The following is a 26954-nucleotide window of genomic DNA, read 5'->3' as shown; positions in this document are numbered from 1 at the left end:
AACTAGGAGTGTCCGAGGCATTCCAACCAAAAAATTTCAAACCTTTTAAAAGTTTGGCTGTACCTTCCGTCCAAAAAATTAGTCTTACAGCTACAAAAATTTTGATGATCTTCCAACTATTTATTAAAACTTATCCTCCAAACCACACTACAATTTTTGTGGACAAACGAAGTATTTATTAGTGTCCAAAATTCTTCACAAACCGATATTGTCGAGCTTGCCCCAAACTATTTTCCTGTTTCCGCCCCTACCACCGACTATTTTATCAGGAAGCAGCATCTATAATTTCAAAACACCTTGTATAAATATATTCTTTTTTTTTTATCATATTATCAGGTTACTGTCGCATCAACTATAATTTCTAATCTAAAAATAGTTTACAGTCGCATCAAAATTGAGTTAGTGGTACAATAGGCGCAAAGAACTGATATGTTTCTTGCTTCAAAATGGGAAGGTTAGAAAACTCTGCAAAATGCTCCACTTTTCATTCTCTTCAAGTTGTGACAAGAAGGTATAAAAGCCCCTTGAGATACTCCACTATTTCCGATCCCCCGAGTTTTGAGCTTCCATATACTCTGTCGACAAATGTGATTGGGACCTATGAAAAGGTGAAACACAATATTACAGACCGGCTTCAATATAAAAAGCAGCAGTAGACATCACTTTTATGTAGAACTATGCTAGGAAGAAAGATTAAACATGACATAAAACAATCCGTTGAAAAAAGTCAACTGCGAGAAGCTAGCATGCCAAATCACATGATTTGCTAAATTTGCTCCATTTATCAAACTTGGCAAGCCAGGAAATGTATAATTAAATAATGGAGCAAAGGCCTTTTTTGTTAATTATCCACTTGGGAGAAGTCTAAACACATTAGTGTTAGGCAGTCTAGAACGGGTCATAGTCCATGTTACTAATTCTATGAAATTTGATATTTAGTTGGAAATGTGAATCAATACAATAGTGACTCTTCCAATAGTGAAGGGTTAACTGCCTTTTCATTTCCAGATAATAAACAAACATATAGGCATGTTATGTAACATGATCAATACAAGATACCGAGTATATTAAAAATTGTGAATACCTCTTCAATGTGATAACCCTTTCTTGAAGCTCTAACTATCATCTCCATCTGGAAAACATACCCCTTACTCACACAGTTGTTTATAACATCTTCAAGCACATATTTTTTGTAAAGCCTTCACAACAAAAGTTCAGAACAAAACTTTAGTTTGGTATCTGAATAGGGGGAACTAATAGTTGTTGTTGTTGTATAATACCTGAATGATCCGGTCAGGTCGGATACACCTGGCCATAGAAATGTTTGTGCAAGGACATTGGCTCCTCTGCTCGTCAATTTGCGCATCAAGTTCCAGCCATGAACCCCACCACCTTTTACATACCGAGTCCCAGTAACTATGCTAGCACTTGTCTCCATTTGTTTCCTGACCTCAAGAAATGCTATTAATATACTGAGTTCATAAAAAATCCAGTACTTCACAAAGCAAAAAACTTACTTGATAAAGCTTGGAAGGTATTTTGGCTGTTAGAGAGAATCAAAAAGAAAAAATTAACCAATTGGGATAAGGAAATTAAGAATAATTGCAGTAAAGAAAAGTACTTGAGCTTTGCAAGAGTTCAATTAAATGACAGCTCATATTTTCCAAGTCATCTTAATTGGCAAGCCAATGGCCAAAAACTTTCTTTTCTTCTTAAAGGTTTTAAGTTTGTTCACATCATTGACAAATTTTATATAGGGAATAGTCATGACTCTCAAGAACTGAATTTTGTAGAATTACAGAAATTTTTTGTTTTTCATATGACCGAGAACAGACAGGATAGGGTATGATACTAAGGTTAGATAACCGGAAGTTATCAACTTATCATACTATATTTTCACTAGGAAATGCACAAAGGACATTCCATTTTCTTATTGCATCTAGAGTGCATACGTACATGGTGTGATAAGTCTGCATCCATTATGACAACAAAATTTCCAGTTGCGTGTTTCAAACCGTGAACGTAGGCCGTCCCTGAAATGAAAAACCTTTAGAAGTTTTACAATCATCTTTTAGAATATAACATGTCAAGTACATACCTAAGCCAAGCTTCTTTGGTCTAGGTCTCAACAACTGCATTATGAGACCAGTATGAGTAAACAGACAATTAAAATCCCAAGCTTTAATAAATCAGAAGTTACAAATTGAAAGAAGGAAAGTGCCCAAACATACGATACGATCTTCTCCATATACTTCCTGCAGCTGTTTGACAATTTCCTGAGTTCCATCAGGACTCCCATCATCCACCACTATGATCTCAAAATTTACATTCCTGATCCAAACAGAAGGTACAAAACAATATCTAATTGTTGCATGCAGCACCAAGGCACATCACTAATAGTTCCGATCAGACAAAAAAATGTGATAAGTCCATCTATGTAAATGGTTTAACTATTGTGTTTTATGTATACATTCCTAAAAATTGATCCAGAGGAAGAACCAGCTAATAGTTATTAAATAAGGATTACAAACTTAATTGCTAAATAGTTTGATCCCCATATATCAAGGCAATGAAAATATTACCATCCCATGCATGTGAAAACATGTCTCATGTTTCTACTCTAGGAAACAAGAACCACTACTAAGAATCTACCAAGGACTCCACAAGAACATTAGGAGAAGTGTCGAAGCTTTTTTGGATATCTAGCAGCCATTAAAACAACCAAATAATATTGAAGTTTTTAAGTCTTTAGGGTTGATTAGTGTAACGAATATAAAACTGGGATTCCTAATGATTAACTTTCAAATTCACTTCTGAAAACTGAACATTCAAAAGTATCCCTACAAACAGCTCAAGAAAAAGAATCAAAAGCAAATACCACCAAGCAATTCTCTTAAAAATTAGCAATACATTGCCCGGAAAAAATAATCTTAAAGTCCCATCTGTATCAATTCCAACAAATTTCACCTCTTTCTATCTACCATTACCGCAACCATAACGGCAAAGCAATTATCACGTATTCACATAAAATTCAAGGATCCAATTCAAACATTTATTGCCAACTTCCACAATCATTTTCAACTATAGTAATCAGAATCACACACAAACAAGGAGAAAGACTCACGGGAGATGCTTGAAGATGAGGTAAACAATCAGAGCGATGTTTTGGCGCTCGTTGAAAGTGGGAACGATTATGCTATACTTGTTCCCCTCCGCTTTGGCTTCCATTGAATAATTCCCGATCAACACCGCTAAAGCCTTATAAATGCTCCCTAATTGATGAATTCGCCCTACAATCACATTCGACAATTACAATTCGATCGGATCCAACGTAAATTGCTCAAAACGGATCGAACCCAAAAAATATGGGTTAAATTAATCAAAATTGATTACAATCAGTCGAACAGTGTTTCTCTAAAATATTCCATCCCTACCCAAAATTTGAGGGTACCCGACTCCGAAAACAGGCTCCCTCCCATACCCAACCCCGACCCAACGAAACTTGTCGGGTACCCTAATACCCGCAATTTTCGCATATTCAGTAACTTACCAGCAATATCTATACATATATTAAAGCATAGAATTCTAGGGGAATGTGATCCTGCCAAGAGCAGAATCCTTTTATCCAATGTACAATTGTTGTAATATCTGTGTGATGGAACTTGAGCATGTCCGCATATTCTGCTATTTAGTCCTTTTCTGTTTTACTTTTTGCATGTGAAATTGCAGTAAAACACCGTCACTTTTTGTTGTACCCAGCTGTTCCAGCTGTATCAATTAATGCTAGCTGCAAGAATTCCCGCCTAAACTAACATTTGAAATACACATCACACACTTTTAGAGCTAATTTATTGCCTATAAATATCACATTCACATTTCAAAAATCATTTTCTCAATGCTGCTTGCTTTTTATGTTGTTCTTCATTGTTCTAACTCTTTTTCTGTATATTTTTTTAATGGTTTTTAAGTTCTTATGTGGTATTCTTATTGTTATTTTGTTTAGTATTTTTGTCTATTTACATTTAGATACTAACCAATTATTACAACATAATTTTCTGATTTATACATACACTCCAAAATTGTGGGCTGATTTATTTGAATTTTCTGTGCAGATGAAGACTGGAATAAGAAGAATATAAGTGTCACCTGCAAAAACAACAAAAAATGGTTTGTTTATATTCATAAATTAAAAGAAAAATAGATAACATGCTGAGATATCTCATTTATATTGTTTGTATGATCAAAACACACCACAAATGGAAATTTATAAATGAAATGATTCTTCTATTTGGTGAGATGAAAAATGAAATGATTTCTTTTCTGTTCTATTTATTTTGCTTATCAAAAAACAATGATTTTTTGCCAGAATAATTTTCAGCCGGTCACATACTATTAAATCCATGTTTAAGCTTTTAAATGAAAATGACAAGGTATTGGAAAAATATGACAAAACAAAAACTAATTATCCTCAATCAACTGCAAACCTTCTTAACATCAATAAAAGATATAGATACATATTTTCTCTTCATTTTCTCACCTTTTAGACATATAGATTATTAAACACATTGACTACAAAAGTAACACAAAAAATGAAAAACTAAAAAACGAAAAACTAATATGCGAAAAAATTAAAGATTTTAGTTTTAAGCGACACTTTGTGTAGAAATTTAAAGATTTACCAAAAACAATGACATAAACACCAAAAAGTGAAAAAGTGATCAGCGAAAAAATGATGATATTTCTGATTGAAGCAACACATTGTGTAGATATTCACAAATCTGCCAAAATAATGCCAAAAAAACACACTGACAAGAAACATCCACATTAACAAGCATACAAATAATTATATGGAGGACGCTAGAATTTAAGATGCATACTAGGGAAGAAGCCGAGATCTGGAGCCGTCGTTTGAAACCCGGACGGCGGCGGCTGGATACGGGCTATGCAGAAGGAGACGGCGGAGCATTCGTTGTCGGCGAGGAAGGAGGCGACGCCGCGTGGAGCGACGCAGTGCCTAGATGAGAGGGCGGAGTGGGTGGATTGGGGATGTAGGGCTTTACCACCGTTCTGTCGCGAAATCAGATAGGTCGAGGGAGATGGGATTAAGAAATAGAGGGTGAGGCAGAGGGAGAGAGATGAAGATGGAGAGCATCGGCAGCCGTGGCTTGTGGAGAAGACTTGAATTGTAGAAAATGTTTGGAGCGTTGAATCTGGAAAGTGAGAACGGCGGATTGTAATGAGATTAGGGTAGAATTTTGGGAGAAGTGGAGAACACTCTAGAATTCAAAGGCAGCGGCTGAAACCCTAAAAATGAATGCCTCTCTGTATTTATATTATGCTGTGTTTATTGAAGGAGTAATAAATATTGTGGTTGGGGCTCTCGAAAATTAGTACTCCCTCCGTCCCGCGAGTCTTGACACGTTTGGGTTCGGCACAGGAATTAAGGAGTTGTAGATTAGTGTTTTAAGTGTGTAATTAATAAAGTATAAAATTGATAAAGTAGAAGAGAGAAGGTAATAAAAGTGATAAAGTAGGAGAGATAATATAATAAATGTGATAAAGTAGGAGAGAGAATGTAATAATTATTGCCAAAAAAGGAAACGTGTCAAAATTCGTGGGACGGCCCAAAAAGGAAAACGTGTCAAGACTCGTGGGACGGATGGAGTAGCTTTTATATTGAATGTTGTATACTCTATATCTGCCATATATTAAAATGTTAATAAATAGTAGGATAATATATTTAGTTGGGTTCGAAAATTAGTAGTTGTTTCGGACTTTCCTCTTAAGTGTGGTCCAAAAAAAAAATAAAAAAATTACACTTTTATTTAGTGGAGTTCATGGAGTTTGCTCTAATAAATTTATTTTTCTATATTTTTTCTTCAATTTATTGATTGAATTAAGAGCATCCATAGTGAGTGATTGAGTAAGCTCTCTTTACAGTTTACTCTATAGAGTAGGGGATCATTTCTAAGTAAGGAGCCCACAATGGAATGACTCATTCTTTTTAGTTTTGATTTTATATTTTTCATTTAATTTTAATTGTACAAATTTAAATAACACAATTTACTTCAAATTAAAATTGCATTAATTTTAAAAACATATAAATTATATAAAAAAATTACATAAAACTTAAAAATTTAAAAACATAGCCTAAAATTATTAATATATGCAAATTTGGGTAAAAATACCGATTTACTATATTAATTGAAAAATTACCAAGTATAAAAAATCAGGCCCAAAAATAAATAAAAAGTGAATGAAAAGAATTAAATATTACAATAAGAATAATCATTAAAATACTAAGAGAGGTAAAAACAAATTCTATTTTATGGATTAGTTTCTAACTTATATGCAAAAATAAATTTTGTATTATGAAACAAATAAATAAAACCTGTACTCTGAAACAAACAGTTTCCATCGTTTCCTTTTCTTTTTTTTTTTGTTTTCATTTTCTCTTTCCTCTCATATTTGTTTGCTTTTTTTCATACTTATACAGCCTTGCTTTTTGTTTTGGCACTATTCTAAGTTATTAAAATTGTAAATTGAATACATGCATGGTCAAATTTTCCAACGGCCATCATTTTTCCAATGAAATATTGAGATCAAATTTTTCTTTCCAGATTTAATACAATTATAACATTATACATAATTATGTTATCATTTAATAAATCAATTTATTAAATTAATAAATTAAGGTATATGTTATAATTTAATAAATTAATTTATTCATATAATTATATTAATTTTAAAATTATAATTTATCATTTAAATAAATGAATTTATTCCTATAATTATATTAATTTTATTAAAGTAAAATATAATAGAAAAAATTAAAATACACAAATATAATAAAAAAATTAAATTTATCTCAGAGGTTTATTTTGCAAAAAAAAAATGGTTGTAGTTTTTCTGAGGAACAATCAATTTGATTTAAACTAAGAGGCAAAAAATTCTAATTATTTTTTCTATGCTATTTTCCTATAAGGGTGCTGACAACAGATAGTTCTTTGGATACATAATTTTTTTTAGCTATATTTCTTTGGAGATTAGCCAAACGGATGTTGGCAACATTTGAATCCATAACTGAGATTGCAAATGGCGATTAAAGGGGTTGATATAAAGTGGTAGGTCCTCCATTGCAACTTTCAACTCCATTTCGATGAGTAAATGAAGCAAAAATTGTGTTTTTCCTTTTTGCTTTTTTTAATTTAATGGGTGGTTTAGTTCATGTGTAGTTTCTTGATTTTGGGCGCGTAGGAGTTTTAAATTTTGTTGGTTTAAAGTTCTGAATTTGGAATTTGGATGAAAAGAAAGACTGCAATAATGTGGATAGTTGAAAAACATATCATCATAGGCTTCAATTTTGTGCTTTTTTGGTAGATAGCAAGATTATTGCAATTGTTGAGTAACAAATTCCACTAACAAGATTTACCTAGGATCCATTTTATTTTACAAGTGATTAAGCCTATAATAAGATTTGTGTAAGATCCATTTTATTTTGCATTTGTTTGTAATAGTTGATTTAAACTAACTTTGTTATACTTTTTGTTTTTATTTTTTACAGTGACTAATTCTTTGAATTTTTAAACATTTACTAATGAAGTTAATAGATCTATTGAAAATGCTTTTTAAGGTTGATTCTGCCATAGACTATTTAGCTATGAATATTGATTTTGGTTTGAGTGAACTAAATTTTGCACAAAATGCTTTGAGTTCTGGCTAATATATGAATGTTGCTGCTGCCAGCACACAGAACAAATCATCGACTTTTTTGCCATGTTGTGTGGTATATGGTTGTTTGTTTTATTTTCATGATTGAATTAGTGCCATCATTTTTGAAGTTAGAGATGTTCATTTATTTATTTTGTCATCTCCTAATTAGTGCATTGTGCCTATTTGAGATGAATGAATTTTTTAGGGTATTTATATGTATGTGAAATTTTATCTGTATGGATCATCTAATGCGGATGCTTTAATATTTTCTAAAGTTTCAATATTTTCTTTTGGGACTGTGCAGATAGTGTTGTGGCCAGTTTTTTTTTTTTTTTTTTTTAAAGAGTACTATGGCCAGTGTTGTGAAAAGCGCTAAGAGGCGGCAGAGATCAAGCCTTGATATTACGCTAAAGGGCGGTGTGAGCTTTTTTGAGGCGGTTATGTAACTTCCACTATATTTGCATTATAATACATTTTTTTTTTTTTTTCAAAACGCCAATCAAGCTGCAACTTTTTGAATACTTGGGGCTCATGAGGCGCAACTTTTTGAGGTTTGAGGATTCCTAATCCTCATTAAATATATTAATCTATAAGTATAACTTTGCATGATTAAAAAAAAAAAGTGAAGCAAGAAAACAAGCAGCAGTCAGCAGTAGCTTTTATTTTGATTATATGTAGATATATAAACTCATAATTTATATAGTTTTTTATTGACAATAGTAGTCGAGGCAAAGAGGCACAATTAAGACATGCCAATCTCTATTTTTTTGTCAAACACATATCATACACATATTAGAATCATAGATGTGAAACAAATAATTACATATAACATATGAGCATAATGTTAATTAATATGACAATAGCCATTAATCCATTCATCACAAAACACTTTATACACAAGAATAATAGAACATAATCAGAATACTTTATCATAAAACAACATAGAACAAGAGTAACAAGGTGGATCTCCCCCAAACCAGATCAGCCACTCAAATCTTTAGGATTTCTAGGAACTTGCCTTTATCAACACTGATTTAAAATTTCATCACGACAACTCATATGTGCAGATGGTAAAAATAATTAATTATTTTCCAATGAGTGAGGCTGCAACTACAAGCTCTCAGTTTCTCTTTCATTATACAAAATGAGAATTTTTTAAACTCGGGAATTAGAAAGCAATTTGCAGAGTCACTTCGATTTTTCATTTTTGTAAAACAAAAAATATTTTTCGTAATAAAAGGTTCATACTAATAAGGGAGATCTTCTATTTATAATAGTATAAATAATGTTATGTTAGTGATTGCGTTAGAAAAAATTCGTAAGATTTTTTTTTCTTATACAATAATAATAATAATAATAATAATAATAATAATAATAATAATAATAATAATAATAATAATAATAATAATAATAATGATGATTTATAGTTTTAAAAAATTAAATTAAGATTTTCATAATAAAGTATGATTCATAGTTCTAAGAATTAAATTATAATTTGTTTAAAATAAATTATGAACTAAATAATAATAATAATAATAATAATAATAATAATAATAATAATAATAATAATAATAATAATAATAATAATAATAATAAGTATGAATGTATGATTCATAATTCTAAGAATTAAATTATGATTTTCTTAAAATAATTCATGAATGAATTAATAATAATAATAATAATAATAATAATAATAATAATAATAATAATAATAATAATAATAATAATAAGTAATTTGCATTTTATAAAATAATACAAATAATATTGAATATATATGTAAGTAAGAATCCTGACAATGAGGAAAAAGAATACCAAAGAAAAGTCAGAAATAAGAATCCTGGAAAGTTGCACTACTTTCCTTATTTTCAGGATTCTTATTACTTTCTCTGCCTGACAAAAATTTAACAAAACACAGGAATTTAATATTTTGGAATCAGAAAAGTTTTCAACTATTTAAAAAACGATGACATAATTGCAATATTTCAAGAACAATACTAAAACTGTAAACTAAAATGAATACTCCTAAGATAATTCGATAATTATATACACTTATGGATGAACTTAAATTGTTTTATTATTAATTCAATTTTAGAAAATAAACCATTATATATATATATATATATATATATATATATATCAATTTTAGGGGTGCACTCCAGTGAGATTGTTATTTTTTGTGAGATCATGAGTACAATGAAATGAATAAGACAATATATCTTTCGTGTAGGATTGCTAACACCATTGGATGGTTTTGAAGGTGGAAGAAGAGGGGTATTTATAGATAAAATTGGTTGGGATAAATTTGAATTTGAATTTGAAAAAAAATAAATTAAATTTTGATCGAAACCGCCGGTTAACCGCCCAAAACCAGTGGTTTCTACCTCGGAGCCCGCAAAAAGTGCCGCCTAGCCCTGCCGCGCCAAGCCCGCCATTTTTCGGGCCGAATCGCCGGGTCGCGGGTCCAGAATTTTGGAACCGTAACCGACCCGATGCTATTGGCGGTTCCGGTTCCAGAACCGGCCCGTGGTCAATGAGCCGGGTCAGAATCGTTGACTCCGGGGCGATTCCGATTAGGCCATGGCAACACCATAATTTAGTATATAGTCTTACATAAGCTGCAAAATTACGCTGCTTAAATTTTTTACCTGGATTTGAATCCTAAAGGGAGCGAAAATTTTATATAATTAATTGAATTTTGTGGTGCATCTGGTTCAGCAATTAGTGGAGCAACTGGTGCAGCAAATGGTGGAGCAACTGGTGGATGAATTGGTGCACGACGGTTAAATCTTCTTGGGTTCTGTCTGGAGTCACGCAATGTCACGTGAAATATTTCATATTGCAAGTCAAGAGTGAAAGTGAGTTGATCTCTGTTATCCAGCATGAATTCTCTTATCAAGTCTGCAACTCCATTCGTTAATGCCCAAATGGGCATGCTGGTGTTTGCAAAGTGAATTTGTTCAATATTCATTCGTACGATTATATCGCCATCTAATCTAAATTCCATTGAATGGTTGAAGAATACTTCCCAGTCTTGATGGAATGGTTGTGGAATCAACTGCAGAAACTTAAAAGTATTTAATTCTTTGCATTGCAACTCCAAGAACAGAAAGTTGGAATTCAATTAATAGTGGTTAAGATTTACAAAGTACTCTTGTATGTTATGTGAACGATAGCCAGTTCTCAAAGGTACTGTAAATTGTGGTCCATCCATTGTATATTGTACTACAAATAATGTATAATAAGTGAGAACATTGTGAATGCTCATATATCATATAGGCCTGGGAATCGGGTACCCTACCCGAAAAAATCGGGTACCCGAACCCGAAAATCCCCAAAACCCTATACCCGACCCGACCCCGAAAACGAAATCGGGTACCCTAATACCCGACTCGGGTACCCGAGTCGGGTATTCGGGTACCCTAATTACCCGGTCAAAATTATCTCATCCAAGTCAACTGCATAAATTCAAAATCTGTATTAAAAAAAAAAAAAAAGAAGAAGAAGAAGAAGAACGGCGGGGCGGCCGGGCGGCGGGCGGGGCTGGACGGCGGAGTGAGAGATTAGGGCCGGCGTGGAGGTCGACAGCGAGGTTAACCCCTTCATCTTCTCCGGCACTAAGGTGGTCGACGGCTACGGCAAGATGGTGGTGACGGCCGTCGGGATGGACACACTGTGGGGGGAGATGATGAGCACGATAAGCCGGATGCAGACGAGCAGACGCCGTTGCAGAGCCGCCTCAACGGGCTCACCTCCTCGATAGGGAAGCTCGGGTTGGCCGTGGCGTTTCTAGTTCTTTCTGTGTTGCTGATTCGACACTTCACCGGAAATACAGAGGATGAGAATGGGGAGAGAGAGTTCAGAAAAGGAAATACAGAGGATGAGAATTGATTTGGGATTAATTGATTTGGGATGAATTGATTAGGGCCGGCGGGTTTGGGAATTGGGTTTGGGAATTAAATTGATTTGGGATGAATTGATTTGGGCCGGCGGGTTTGGGAATTGGGTTTGGGAATTAAATAGTTTAAAATTTATTAATTAAAAAATCGGGTAATTCGGGTATACCCGATACCCGATTTTTTCGGGTATAGGGTACCCGATACCCGATTTTTTCGGGTCGGGTATCGGGTACCCGATTACCCGATCCCGAAATTCCCAGCCCTAATATCATACAAGAATGCATATGACATATAAAACATAAGGAATGGACAACAACATAATTAACTTACAGTTTATATGATATCCATCATGTATATTCTGATAAACTGAAATGGATCGTAAAAATGAAATGGATATATAGCAGATGTAGCAACATATACCAAAATAAGGAATCCACAATTAAGGTGAGTAATAATGTGAAATGCTTAGTAAATGAGGAATGAAATTTTGTAAAAAACTTAAGCTATTCAAGGACCTTCCAGTGTTGAAAATTATACATTATAAATAAAATCCCGCAAACATTTTAACTAAATTGAGAAAAGATCATTTATAGTTGACAAAATCCATTTTATGTATGATGAATCAAACAGAGCTTACCTTATGAGGAAAAAGTACTTAAAAGGTTTGTAATTTTAACATGTACAAGACCTTATATTATGAGTAAAAACCCTTAAGCAAGATATTATCAAGTAAGCAAATAATTTCACCCTATTATTCGATATTGTTCAAATTTTTACATTTTAAACAAAACTAAGCAAAGAATGTAAGTAACTGCATGGTATAATCAAGAAAATCTATTTTTTCTATGATAAAGAGAATAGAGTTCATGTGAAGATTACAAAAACTACTAAAAAAAATCCATTTTTGCACATGCAATTTCACTTACTTCACAGTAGGGCAAATGATATGAATGCAGAGGTTTAAGTTGTAAACGATGTGTTCTAAAACTGTTATTAGAAGAAATATATCATCAAATGTATTAACCAAAACACAAGATAAATGTTGATTGTCATAGTAATTAAATAGAAATGATGGTAGAGATAAATAAGCTTACTGATTGTTCTTAAATTTTTGAAGTTTTGCTGATCTTCCCAACTTAAAGAGGATTTGTTGATGTTTTCGAACTTTCAAGAAGGAAGAGCTGAGAAAATTTTCGCCGATCGATACTTCCTTTTCTAATGAAGAAGTCTTTTGATCTTCCACTTAGTAGGTGGTTTTAATTAATGTGTACTAATATTCCCTCTCTTTTCTCTCTGAGGTAAAGAGTTTATTTTGTTAAAAGTGGTGGAAGTGTAATAATAGTTGATCAAATGAATTTTGAAGTAGTTGGTAATTAATTATGATATTGATTGAATGAAAAAAAATTACGATATTGATTAATTTAATTATATTATTACAATATGTATTTAAATAATAATAGTTATAAAAGTATTGGTATGAGATAGCACATTTTTTATTGTTAAGGATTTACTTTTCAAACATGATAGTTACTTTTTAATTATTTATACAAAATATGGAAAAAATATTTTTAATGGTATAATAAATATTTTACAAAGAGGTAATAGTAGTAGTTAGATATCTGTTAAATTGTGATAGTATAGTTCTATATGCAATATTATTGTTTTGGGTAAATATCATAAAAACCACTGAAGTATACTTGCTTTATTGTAGAATATCATTAAAAAAAATGCAATGGCAAAAACAACATCATTAATACAATATCATTTCAAAAAATTACCTCTGAAATTTAAAATTGACTTCTATCGTGTTTGAAATTCATGCTAATAACCTAGAATTGGGGATAAACATGGTGGAATATGGTAGGAAACGAAGTCGTTTTTTCCATGTCATTTAAAAAAAATAAAATATAAATTGCATTGTGGTATCCGGCGAGTCACATCACGTTTTTGGTGACTGAAAAATAAATGCGGGATATATTTGATAAAAACCTGATAGTTTGAGGGTATAGAGAACATTTCGAAACTTTCAGGGTATTTTTGATATCAATAGGTATAGTTCAGGGGTTTTCATAATATTTACCCTACTGTTTTTATACGAAATAGTATCAAAATATTGAAGATATTATTTATTAAATTATTTATTGAATTTATAGAACAAAGTAATTGTAAATTGTTGTGTTTTAGAAAATTTTGTTAATTGTGTAATTAGTATAGAACTTTTTTACAATTATGAAGGTTATTCATTTTCTTTTTTGCATAAGCCCATTAACGAATATTCATTGAGTCAAATTAAATATTTTATTTGGGCTTCGTGTTTGTTGTGGCCCGGTTTTGGTATAATATTTTAGGTAATTGTGTTTTAGGTATAATATTTTTGTTTTGGACCTGTATTTAATGTAATATACTTGTGAATATAATTTAGATATTTTTGTAATGTTGATAATTTACAATTTACAGAATACAATAGTATATTGAATTTTTTTTGGGGAAAAAAGTTTTAGTTTGTTAAAGATGAAATTAGTTCTGTTATTGATCATGTTAATTAAAGATTATAAATACATATTGTTCGAGAAGGGGAGAGGGTGGAAAGTGATAGTATACGAAATGATTGAATTTGACAATTGAAAATCCTAATGTATAATTTTTATTTATTTAGGTGTCAATTATATTTCAATGGTTAATCTAATTGTTAATTTTTTTTATTATCTATTTTTAGATAATTGTAAAGTTCATAGTTGGTATATTTTATTTCTTTAAGATTAAATTATCTCATTTAATCTTTTATCTCTCTCTCTCTCTCTCTCTCTCTCTCTCTCTCTCTCTCTATATATATATATATATATATATATATATATATATATATATATATATATATGTCCACGTACAGTACGTACATGAAATTAAATATTTTCACTTAATATTTGTGTTTAATTTTTTGTCATAATATAATATATTAGATTTATTCCTTTGTATTATACTCCATATTTTATTAAATTTTCAATTTGATTTGATTACTCTATATTTTTTTTTCTATCACTTAAATACATTTATAAATTTTTATAATACGTATTAATAATCGGGCCGTGTGAAGCACGGGTACAATACTAGTCAGCCTCTATGTTGTGTAATTGGAATGTCTCTGCGCACATCTATACTAATATTAAAGCACAGATTTGTGGGGGAATGTGTTTCCCGCCAAAGCACACTTTCTTTTGTCCAATGAGTATATGTTGGATCATCTTTATCTGCTGGATAATCTGATTCCATGCACTTTTGGCTCCAATTTGTGGAGCCCAAATTTGAATTTGAATCTGAATCTACTAAGCCCTATTTACCATCTATAAATAGATTATCATTATCTGCTAATTTTTCATCTTTCCATTGTGCAATTTTAGATTGGTAATTCTTATGTCCTATATTTTCGAAAAATCTTCTCTTTTTTTTGTTGCAGAAAACTTGTGTTGGTTCGATGGCGTTGGCAGCAAATCGGCCGAGATGATGAAGTGAAGAGGAATAAACGCTGAAAAGGAAGAAGCTAATGTGAAGAAGAAACAACGTTTTTTTTTTATTTTTAGCTACATATATTATTACCTGTTGCAGACGCAGGCGCCAAGAATTGAGAAGGGGGGACGAATCGGGGCCACAGGGGCTGAGCGAAGGCGGCGACACGTGATGAGGGAGATTGGGAGACGAGGGGGTTGGGCAAGCCGATGACGACGGCAACACAGAGTGGCTGGAGACGTGAGAGAGAGACAGAGAGCTGCGTGTGCAAAGGATTAGGTTTTACATTTGTTTGGATTTTAGTTTGTTTGTTAGTAGTATAATTTTAGTTTGGGCTCTTTGTTTATTTAGTTTTATTAGTGGCCCAAATTGTTATAATTTGTTAGTTGGAATTGTTGGTAGTAGGGCTGCCATAGTTTTTATTGTTCGTTTGAATTTTATATGAATTATTATTTTTATATAATTGTTTATGAATAATTTAATTTTATAATTTTAACGATGTAATATTGTAATTGAGTGAAATTTATTTGTATCATTGAATTTTTAATTTAAATATTTGAGAATTGAGATGAATATCACACAATTAATCAAAATATGATATGTCAATTAATATTCTAAATTAAATTTTTGATGTGAACATATATATTTTTATCTTTTGATTACAAATGAATATACTATCATACTACTTAACAACTTATACATTTTCAATCTATAAACACAACTATACAACGATCTAATAATAATATGTGTTTTGAGAAATTAGTTTTTTTTTAGAAGGTTTTGAGAATGTAGCAATGTAAATCAAAATTCATTTAGTTAATCAATATGTGAATTATATTATTTTTATACAAGATATCTAATGATTCATCTTCACTTATTTATAATAATATTAGTAAAATAAGTAATTACAAAGATATAAACCATAGAAATGAAAAATAAAATGGTTTGATTCAAAAAAGCAAACTATAAAATTTGAATTAAATAAAAGGGTGCATGATGAATGGTATTTTTTTTTATAATTTTACGATTTAATTATTTATTAGTTAAAAAGGATTGGATTCCAACTTTAGAAATAAACAAATAATTCATGAGTTAACTAAATAATTTAATGAAAAAAATAATTTATGGATCCATATATTTAGAGAAACATGAGAGATGAGTATAGAAAATTTAAGGTGTTTAATAATGTGGTAGGTGTTGCTGCACAAAAATATGATTTTCTTCTAAAAATGAAGAATTTTGTATTTATTGTGTATAACTATTAGAGCATAATTCCTGTCAATCCTCCATCACTATGCGAACCGTGGCTTCGGGCATCGCCTTGATTTGACCCGTCATTTCCTTGCCCCGCTCCGTCCAGTTCATTTATATAACATAAATCACATTTAAACTAACAAAAAATGATACTTTCATCAACAATTTAACAAATCAATTTTATACCTCGTTAACACTCCACATTTATAAAAAAAAATCCAATCGTTTAACACATCAATTTTGATGGATCCTTTATCCGCTCAATTATCAATTATTAAAGCCCATACTCTTAGATCGCATTGTAATTTTCGTGGATATAGAGACTATTTTATTATATATATATATATATAATATTATTTTTATATCATTATATTTATTTTTTTTACATATGTTTATATATTGATTATTCGTGTATACAAGCAAAGATTTTTCCTCCAAAGCAACATCCAAAAATCTATTGGGTAATACCTGTTTTGTTGTTTAATACATTGTAATTGTTAATTTTTAACACCCATTAATTATTTTATGATTAAATTGTATATGAATTTCATATTGACGAAATTTTTGTTATTTTGATTGTAAATTTATTTTTATAACTAAAGTAATTCACGCTGCTCAATTTAAATTAATACAAAATGTTCACTTTAAAAAAAATTACATAAAAAAATACTTATTCAATGAATTGTATTATGAGATATCTCAATGAGCTAAATAACTTATTCATTTATAAAAATGTACGAATTATTTTTGTAATCAATTGATCTTGATTTTTATAATTAATAATCAGTAGCTCTTATATTTTAATTTGTATAAGCGTACATTATAATTTAACTAAAATATATAAATATCCTTTAGAAGTATAAATTCATTTTTTATAATTGAATAGACATTAATATTAGAGTTAAGGAAATATTCGTCAATATTTATTATTTAAAAATGGTTAAATATTTATTTTTAAATAACTATCACTATATGACCCCTCTAGGAAAGTATGATCCGTCAAGTGACCAGCTACGATAGTCACTTGATGGTGTCACTTAGTACTGCATATAGTTGAGAAAGAATATGCATAAATGTAAACATAAATAGGGATGTCAATCGTGACAATCCATGGGGTTTCGGGTTAGCCCTATCGGGTTACGGGTTATTCGAGTGGGGGCTAATCGTGTTGAAGTTTATTTTGAATTAGAAATTTCTAATCCTAACCCTAAATGTTCTGGTTTCGGGCTATAGCCCATTGGGCTAATCGGGCTCAAAACTTACATAATAACTTATGCATGTCTTAGAGATATGAAGATGCAACATTTTTATGTTAAGTATTGAATTAATAATACAAATAAGTAAAATGATGAGTAACATTGAATTTCTAATATTGAAACAAAATATATTTTGCAAACTTTTGAAAAAAATATTTTATTATACTAATTTTCATAATCAAAGTAATGAAATTGAAAATCAAATACGAATAAAATTTTCATATAATCAAGTGAATATATTATTTTCGGGTCAGTCTAGGGTTGGTTTCGGATCGACCCTATCGGGTCTCGGGCTATTCAAATTATAATTTTTATTGGGTTGAAATTTCCAGCCCTAACCCTTTCGGATTAGCGGGTTAATCGAACCAGCTCACGGGTTTCTGGCTGGATTGACATCCCTAAACATAAATATGCATAACGTTACACACAAATATGTATAGTAATATTCGACTATATGCATAACTATGGTGGCAATGAGCAGCAGCGAGAGGCACTAGAGGGTCGCATAGTGATAATTTTCCAAGCATATTTCTATCCAACGTTATACATATTTGTGTTTATGTTTATGTATATTTGTGTTCAATTATAAGCATAATTTTGATGGCAGTTGTGGGAAAAAAATAAATTTTTATTAAAAAAATTAAAAAATTATTACTATTATTTTTTTTTAATTTTCAAAATTGTTATTCCTATTTACCCCTGTGTGTATTTTGTCATGGAAGCCCTTGGAAGGCATTTGCAACGTGTCACACTCCTAGCGCGCCACATAAACATATTGCATGGTCCATATTTTAGATCTATTTTGAGTTTTTAACAAAAACTTTGAGAGGTCGAAATAATGCCATCAACCTTCAATTTGTTATAAAAATAAAATCTCCATTCTTTTTGTTATTGAAAGTTGACATATCAAGCGTATTACTAACTGAATCCAAAATATTGAAATCGTGCAACAACAATATGACAACACTAACTTTATTCAAGCAGGTTACGTAAACTTTTCGACGTTTGAAAATATTTGAAAATGTTAAGAGTTCAACCACTTAAAAAATGATGACATGACTGCAATATTTTACGAACAATACTAAAATCGTAAACTAAAATTAATACTCCTAAGATAATTAGATAATTATGAACACTTATAGGTCCACTTAAATTATTTTATTATTAATTATATTTTTAGAAAATAAACCATTATATATATATATATATATATATATATATATATATACTCGCTTACATACACAAAATTAAATATTTGTGTTTAATTTTTTTGTCATAATATAATATATTAGATTTATTAAATATTATATTATTAATGTTAGTTTACATCTAAATTTTTTATGTTAGATATTGTATTAAAAATACAAAGAAGTAAAATTATGAGTAACATTAATTTTCTTTTTTTGTCTAATATTGATATTCCTTGAAATGTTCTTTTTTTTTTTTTTTACTTTCTAAAAAATGTTTACATTTTACTGTCTTATGATATGAAACGTTTTTCTTTTACTATTTTTTGTACTATGTAATGTAAATTTTCAATTTCATTTCATTACTCTGTATTTTTATTTGTAACACTTAAATATATTTATAGAATATATTGACCAACAGATGTGTGATGTGTGGGTTGGCTGAGGAGTCTATTGACCACTTGTTTTGGAATTGCAGTGTTATTCGACAGACTTGGGTGGTTTTCTTTGATTGGTTTGCCAAATCGCACATGCTGGACTGCTTGGATATTCATAGCATGTTGGCTGCTGCATGGAACACGGAGTTCAGTCCGTTGGTTCGGTCCTATTGGAAAGCTGGGGTGATTAATTTTATTTGGAAAATTTGGGATTGCCGCAATCAAGTGACTTTCAATGATGCCAGTTTCCACTCGAATATGATTCTTGGGTTCCTTAAAGTTGCGTTTAAGGAGATGGATTCCAATTTCCCTAAGCTTGGGCGTTCTCATAACTCTTGGCAGGACTATTTGGTGCTTAGGCGGATTGGGGTTGCTATGCGCGCTGTTCCGCCCCCTATGATGATTGAGGTTCACTGGTGGCCTCCGGCGGGGCAGTGGATTAAAGTCAATACTGATGGTTCGGCGCTTGGGAAACCTGGGAGCATTGCCGCGGGCGGTGTGTTTCGTGATAACTGGGGTGCGGTTCGAGGTTGTTATCACTATAAAGGGGGTTCGGGGTTCGCTTTTGGCGGTCATGCATGCCGTTTGAATTGCGAATTCTCGTGGTTGGCACTGGCTTTGGATTGAAGCAGACTCGTCTTATGTTGTCCAGATTCTGCACTCTCGTTCTCTGAATGTCCCCTGGCGTTTTCTACCGCTCTGGAAACAGACTTTAAATTGGCTTTCCAATTTTCGACTTCAGATCTCGCATATTTATAGAGAAGGAAACAGTGCGGCGGATATTATGGCTAATCATGCCCGGATCGAAGGGTGGTGGCCCTTTGCTATTGAGGATATTAAGATTGCGGTGTCTTTAGATATGGCAACTCATAGTCGCGTTCGTATGAAGACTTGATGACATGGGGCTGTTTTGGATTGGTCTCTTGGAGAGGTTGCTGCTCGGTTGGGGTGTCTTCGGTCTTCGTTTGGTTGGTGCTTGGATGTTTCTTCATGGAGGGCTTCGGTCTTGGCTTTCTTTCTTGGGTTCTCTTTGGGCGAGGGAAGGAGCTTTGGCAACGGCGTATAACCGGCCAATTTTTCTTCTCTTCTGCCGTGTTCCGAGACAGGGGCAACGACGTCTTACCGGCCTCTGTCTCGTCTGTCTTTTGATCGGTTGGGTTGGCTCAAAGATGATCTCCAGCAGGCTGCTGTTCGGTCTCGTGTGTAGTCTCTGGCGGTCGGCGACTCCTCGTCTTTCTGGATTGAGGTTGCTTTGGGTGAGGGTGAGAGATTTGGCGACGGCGTATAACCGGCCAAAATCTCTTCTCACTTGGCGTTTTTGGGGACATGGGCGACAGCGTCTTACCGGCCTTTGTCTCGTTTTTTTTGTGGTCTTTTTTGGTTTACCCAGCGCGGCGTCTAACCGGCTGAGGTTCACCTTTTTTTTCTTTTTTCTTTTCTTTTGGTTGGATGATGGCGACGACGTCTTACCGGCCATCATCTTTGTAGCTTTGCGTTTTTTGGTTTCGGGTGTGACTGGTTTGAGCCGGGATTGTTTTGGGACGATGGTTAGGCCGGAGTTTCAGAAACTTTCCTTTCCGTTCTTCTGGTCGTGGCCTTTGTCTTTAGACGAGCACTCTTTTTCCTTTTCTGGTTTTTCCCACGGGGTTTTCCATGAAAAGGTTTTAATGAGGCTCGGCCCTTAGTCTGCTTTTTTGTGCTTTCAAGGGTTTCTTTGTTCTTTTTTCCTTTTTCCTTTTTTTAATAAAATCGCATTTTAATAATATTTATAGAATTATATAATACATCTATTATGTATTACAAATACATATGAATAATCAGACCGTGCGAAGCACGGGTATAATACTAGTATTCGTGAAAATTAACCCACTCACTCCACCAACTAGCCCATTGCTTGGGATGTCATTTGGTGAACCTTACTTCATCGACAAAGTGCACATTTGGAATATTAAGCTTATAAGAGCATCTCCAATGCTCGTGTCTTAGATGGTGGTCCTCACCTAAGACACAACCCTCTACAGCCCTTGTGTCTTAGGTTGTATCTTAGATCTTCATTTTCATAAAATCCTCAATTCTACACTTTAATTTTAAAATTTCAAATTTCATTAAAATTAAAATTCAAACATTGCAATAAAAATAAATATTAAATAATTTAAATTAAAAAAAATTACATAATTTAAACTAAAGAAAAAAAATTCCATGAATTAAAATCATAATTTAAATAAGCCTAGACGCACTTCTTGGATCATGTGGTTGTGCAAGGCCAATTGTGCATCCGTCATGTGCGTAGTATCCGTGTTCAAGAGCTTCATATCGAGCTCCTCCCTTTTCAACTCGGCTTGTATTTTTTTGGCCTCGGCAATGTGGCTCGTTTGAAGGGCATGCTTTCGGCGACCTTCTAAAGGGCTTCGGAGTACGGTGAATTTCCCGAAAACTCTTTCCCCTTCTTCCCTTGCCCTTGTCTCGCTTTGTCTCTTTTTGGCCTTGGGGCCTTGTCGTAATACTCAGCTCCGAAGAAGTGGTGGTTGCTTGGCTTTCGGAGCCCTTCGACTTCTTCGTGGAGTGGACATCTGCGGCTTACGACGAGAACCTTTCACACTCGTGCAGGACTTTCCAAGCTTTGATGTAGCCGAATCTCTTCCTAAAATTCGCCTCGTACATCGTTTGGGCTTGTTCGATAATTTGGTCGTCGCTCATACTGCTGCCCCCCTGGTCCTTGCAAGTGTTGTAGTAGCCCACAAAAAATTTCATGTCCTTTTGGTGCGAAGTGGGATTTGAGATGATCCGGCTTACGTGTCGGCGCTCCCACCGGTTTGAGGTTGCTGTACTTCTCGGTGATTGATCCCCAATATTGGAGCAACTTTTGGGAAGTTCTGAAAATAGAATTGTGGGTAGCCTCCGCCCACAATATTGTCACGAGCTCGGTCTCTTTGCTAGAGTATTGGGCGCGGGTGGTCTTGGATTTCGGCTTCTCCTCCTCCGAATCTTCTTGGATGTTTGGGAGCACCGCCGACGTTCAAAGATTTTCTTTAGCCAAGATATTTGAGGCTTGCGAGAACGGAGCAAACCCCATCATCGGGACATTACATTCCTAAAAATTGATCCAGAGGAAGAACCAGCTAATAGTTATTAAATAAGGATTACAAACTTAATTACTAAATAGTTTGATCCCCATATATCAAGGCAATGAAAATATTACCATCCCATGCATGTGAAAACATTTCTCATGTTTCTACTCTAGGAAACAAGAACCACTACTAAGAATCTACCAAGGACTCCACAAGAACATTAGGAGAAGTGTCGAAGCTTTTTTGGATATCTAGCAGCCATTAAAACAACCAAATAATATTGAACTTTTTAAGTCTTTAGGGTTGATTAGTGTAACGAATATGAAACTGGGATTCCTAATGATTAACTTTCAAATTCACTTCTAAAAACTGAACATTCAAAAGTATCCCTACAAACAGCTCAAGAAAAAGAATCAAGCGCAAATACCACCAAGCAATTCTCTTAAAAATTAGCAATACATTGCCCGGAAAAAATAATCTTAAAGTCCCATCTGTATCAATTCTAGCAAATTTCACCTCTTTCTATCTACCATTACCGCAACCATAACGACAAAGCAATTATCACGTATTCACAGAAAATTCAAGGATCCAATTCAAACATTTATTGCCAACTTCCACAATCATCTTCAACTATAGTAATCAGAATCACACACAAACAAGGAGAAAGACTCACGGGAGATGCTTGAAGATGAGGTAAACAATCAGAGCGATGTTGAGGCGCTCGTTGTAAGTGGGAACGATTATGCTATACTTGTTCTCCTCCGCTTTGGCTTCCATTGAATAATTCCCGATCAACACCGCTAAAGCCTTAGAAATGCTCCCTAATTGATGAATTCGCCCTACAATCACATTCGATAATTACAATTCGATCGGATCCAACGTAAATTGCTCAAAACGGATCGAACCCGAATAATATGGGTTAAATTAATCACAATTGATTACAATCAGTCGAACAGTGTTTCTCTAAAATATTCCATCCCTACCCAAAATTTGAGGGTACCCGACTCCGAAAATAGGCTTCCTCCCATACCCAACCCCGACCCGACGGAACTTGTCGGGTACCCTAATACCCGCAATTTTCGCATATTCAGTAACTTACCAGCAATATCAGCCCCTATGTTGTGTAATTGGAATGTCTCTGCGCACATATTCGTGAAAATTAACCCACTCACTCCACCAACTAGCCCATTGCTTGGGATTAGAGGTGGATCGGTACGGTATGCCGAAAATTTTCCATCATACCGTATACCATACCATAAATTGCGGTATGAGAATTTTCATACCGTTGTCGTACCGTACTTTTCGGTATACCGAAGATCGGCATACCGAAAAGTTCGGTATGAGAATTTCCATACCGTTGTCATACCGATAGTGCGGTATACCATACCAAAAATCGGTATACCATACCTTACGGTATAACGACTATTTCATCAGGAAGCAGCATCTATAATTTCAAAACACCTTGTATAAATATATTCTTTTTTTTTATCATATTATCAGGTTACTGTCGCATCAACTATAATTTCTAATCTAAAAATTTAGTTTACAGTCTCATCAAAATTGAGTTAGTGGTACAATAGGCGCAAAGAACTGATATGTTTCTTGCTTCAAAATGGGCAGGTTAGAAAACTCTGCAAAATGCTCCACTTTTCATTCTCTTCAAGTTGTGACAAGAAGGTATAAAAGCCCCTTGAGATACTCCACTATTTTCGATCCCCCGAGTTTTGAGCTTCCATATACTCTGTCGACAAATGTGATTGGGACCTATGAAAAGGTGAAACACAATATTACAGACCGGCTTCAATATAAAAAGCAGCAGTAGACATCACTTTTATGTAGAACTATGCTAGGAAGAAAGATTAAACATGACATAAAACAATCCGTTGAAAAAAGTCAACTGCGACAAGCTAGCATGCCAAATCACATGATTTGCTAAATTTGCTCCATTTATCAAACTTGGCAAGCCAGGAAATGTATAATTAAAGAATGGAGCAAAGGCCTTTTTTGTTAATTATCCACTTGGGAGAAGTCTAAACACATTAGTGTTAGGCAGTCTAGAACGGGTCATAGTCCATGTTACTAATTCTATGAAATTTGATATTTAGTTGGAAATGTGAATCAATACAATAGTGACTCTTCCAATAGTGAAGGGTTAACTGCCTTTTCATTTCCAGATAATAAACAAACATATAGGCATGTTATGTAACATGATCAATACAAGATACCGAGTATATTAAAAATTGTGAATACCTCTTCAATGTGATAACCCTTTCTTGAAGCTCTAACTATCATCTCCATGTGGAAAACATACCCCTTACTCACACAGGAGTTTATAACATCTTCAAGCACAGATTTTTTGTAAAGCCTTCACAACAAAAGTTCAGAACAAAACTTTAGTTTGGTATCTGAATAGGGGGAACTAATAATTATTGTTGTTGTATAATAACTGAATAATCCGGTCAGGTCGGATACACCTGGCCATAGAAATGTTTGTGCAAGGACATTGGCTCCTCTGCTCGTCAATTTGCGCATCAGGTTCCAGCCATGAACCCCACCACCTTTTACATACCGAGTCCCAGTAACTATGCTCGCACTTGTCTCCATTTGTTTCCTGACCTCAAGAAATGCTATTAATATACCGAGTTCATAAAAAATCCAGTACTTCACAAAGCAAAAAACTTACTTGATAAAGCTTGGAAGGTATTTTGGCTGTTAGAGAGAATCAAAAAGAAAAAATTAACCAATTGGGATAAGGAAATTAAGAATAATTGTAGTAAAGAAAAGTACTTGAGCTTTGCAAGAGTTCAATTAAATGACAGCTCATATTTTCCAAGTAATCTTAATTGGCAAGCCAATGGCCAAAAACTTTCTTTTCTTCTTAAAGGTTTTAAGTTTGTTCACAGCATTGACAAATTTTATATAGGGAATAGTCATGACTCTCAAGAACTGAATTTTGTAGAATTACAGAAATTTTTTGTTTTTCATATGACCGAGAACAGACAGGATAGGGTATGATACTAAGGTTAGATAACCGGAAGTTATCAACTTATCATACTATATTTTCACTAGGAAATACACAAAGGACATTCCATTTTCTTATTGCATCTAAGAGTGCATACGTACATGGTGTGATAAGTCTGCATCCATTATGACAACAAAATTTCCAGTTGCGTGTTTCAAACCGTGAACGTAGGCCGTCACTGAAATGAAAAACCTTTAGAAGTTTTACAATCATCTTTTAGAATATAACATGTCAAGTACATACCTAAGCCAAGCTTCTTTGGACTAGGTCTCAACAACTGCATTATGAGACCAGTATGAGTAAACAGACAATTAAAAGCCCAAGCTTTAATAAATCAGAAGTTACAAATTGAAAGAAGGAAAGTGCCCAAACATACGATACGATCTTCTCCATATACTTCCTGCAGCTGTTTGACAATTTCCTGAGTTCCATCAGGACTCCCATCATCCACCACTATGATCTCAAAATTTACATTCCTGGTCCAAACAGAAGGTACAAAACAATATCTAATTGTTGCATGCAGCACCAAGGTACATCACTAATAGTTCCGATCAGACAAAAAAATGTGATAAGTCCATCTATGTAAATGGTTTAACTACTGTGTTTTATGTATACATTCCTAAAAATTGATCCAGAGGAAGAACCAGCTAATAGTTATTAAATAAGGATTACAAACTTAATTGCTAAATAGTTTGATCCCCATATATCAAGGCAATGAAAATATTACCATCCCATGCATGTGAAAACATGTCTCATGTTTCTACTCTAGGAAACAAGAACCACTACTAAGAATCTACCAAGGACTCCACAAGAACATTAGGAGAAGTGTCGAAGCTTTTTTGGATATCTAGCAGCCATTAAAACAACCAAATAATATTGAACTTTTTAAGTCTTTAGGGTTGATTAGTGTAACGAATATGAAACTGGGATTCCTAATGATTAACTTTCAAATTCACTTCTGAAAACTGAACATTCAAAAGTATCCCTACAAACAGCTCAAGAAAAAGAATCAAGCGCAAATACCACCAAGCAATTCTCTTAAAAATTAGCAATACATTGCCCGGAAAAAATAATCTTAAAGTCCCATCTGTATCAATTCCAGCAAATTTCACCTCTTTCTATCTACCATTACCGCAACCATAACGGCAAAGCAATTATCACGTATTCACATAAAATTCAAGGATCCAATTCAAACATTTATTGCCAACTTCCACAATCATCTTCAACTATAGTAATCAGAATCACACACAAACAAGGAGAAAGACTCACGGGAGATGCTTGAAGATGAGGTAAACAATCAGAGCGATGTTGAGGCGCTCGTTGAAAGTGGGAACGATTATGCTATACTTGTTCCCCTCCGCTTTGGCTTCCATTGAATAATTCCCGATCAACACCGCTAAAGCCTTAGAAATGCTCCCTAATTGATGAATTCGCCCTACAATCACATTCGACAATTATAATTCGATCGGATCCAACGTAAATTGCTCAAAACGGATCGAACCCGAATAATATGGGTTAAATTAATCAAAATTGATTACAATCAGTCGAACAGTGTTTCTCTAAAATATTCCATCCCTACCCAAAATTTGAGGGTACCCGACTCCGAAAACAGGCTCCCTC

General features: G+C 33.2%; 2 protein-coding genes and 1 long non-coding RNA gene across 4 annotated transcripts; all 3 read right to left on the bottom strand.

Annotated features, from left to right (window-relative positions):
* Positions 1–153: 153 nt before the first annotated feature.
* LOC131022299 (uncharacterized) lies at positions 154–23936 on the bottom strand. Its single transcript, XR_009101229.1, has 2 exons — positions 23774–23936; positions 154–296 (listed from the first exon to the last, which is right to left on the bottom strand). It is a non-coding gene; the product is annotated as an uncharacterized LOC131022299 (long non-coding RNA).
* Positions 286–5313, bottom strand: LOC131022295 (dolichol-phosphate mannosyltransferase subunit 1-like). Of its 2 annotated transcripts, none has more exons than XM_057951740.1 (10): positions 4878–5313; positions 4035–4146; positions 3125–3290; positions 2232–2331; positions 2099–2132; positions 1957–2033; positions 1518–1543; positions 1281–1445; positions 1085–1199; positions 286–598 (listed from the first exon to the last, which is right to left on the bottom strand). In XM_057951740.1, the coding sequence occupies exons 2-10, from the start codon at positions 4066–4068 to the stop codon at positions 494–496; spliced, it is 822 nt and encodes a 273-aa protein (XP_057807723.1). In that variant the 5' UTR covers positions 4069–4146; positions 4878–5313; the 3' UTR covers positions 286–493. The 2 variants fall into 2 exon arrangements, with proteins under 2 accessions (XP_057807723.1, XP_057807725.1); XM_057951742.1 differs by having other exon boundaries at positions 4071–4146.
* LOC131022296 (dolichol-phosphate mannosyltransferase subunit 1-like) lies at positions 23937–26954 on the bottom strand. Its single transcript, XM_057951743.1, has 7 exons — positions 26604–26954; positions 25711–25810; positions 25578–25611; positions 25436–25512; positions 24996–25021; positions 24563–24923; positions 23937–24076 (listed from the first exon to the last, which is right to left on the bottom strand). Exons 1-6 carry the CDS (start codon positions 26705–26707, stop codon positions 24680–24682), a joined length of 585 nt encoding a protein of 194 aa, XP_057807726.1. The 5' UTR covers positions 26708–26954; the 3' UTR covers positions 23937–24076; positions 24563–24679.

The sequence above is a fragment of the Salvia miltiorrhiza genome, chromosome 4, assembly GCF_028751815.1.
Source record: "Salvia miltiorrhiza cultivar Shanhuang (shh) chromosome 4, IMPLAD_Smil_shh, whole genome shotgun sequence".
Taxonomy (NCBI): Eukaryota; Viridiplantae; Streptophyta; class Magnoliopsida; order Lamiales; family Lamiaceae; genus Salvia; species Salvia miltiorrhiza.
This window is presented reverse-complemented; position numbering and strand designations above follow the sequence as displayed.

Coding starts and splice junctions, on each gene's coding strand:
- LOC131022295 (XM_057951740.1), bottom strand. CDS start 4,068: ATGTATAAATCAGAAAATTATGTTGTAATAATTG. Junction 3,291..4,034: donor AAATTATGTTGTAATAATTG/GTTAGTATCTAA, acceptor ATGTGATTGTAG/GGCGAATTCATCAATTAGGG. Junction 2,133..2,231: donor TATATGGAGAAGATCGTATC/GTATGTTTGGGC, acceptor CTCATAATGCAG/TTGTTGAGACCTAGACCAAA.
- LOC131022296 (XM_057951743.1), bottom strand. CDS start 26,707: ATGGAAGCCAAAGCGGAGGGGAACAAGTATAGCATAATCGTTCCCACT. Junction 25,811..26,603: donor CTCATCTTCAAGCATCTCCC/GTGAGTCTTTCT, acceptor TGTTTGGACCAG/GAATGTAAATTTTGAGATCA. Junction 25,612..25,710: donor TATATGGAGAAGATCGTATC/GTATGTTTGGGC, acceptor CTCATAATGCAG/TTGTTGAGACCTAGTCCAAA.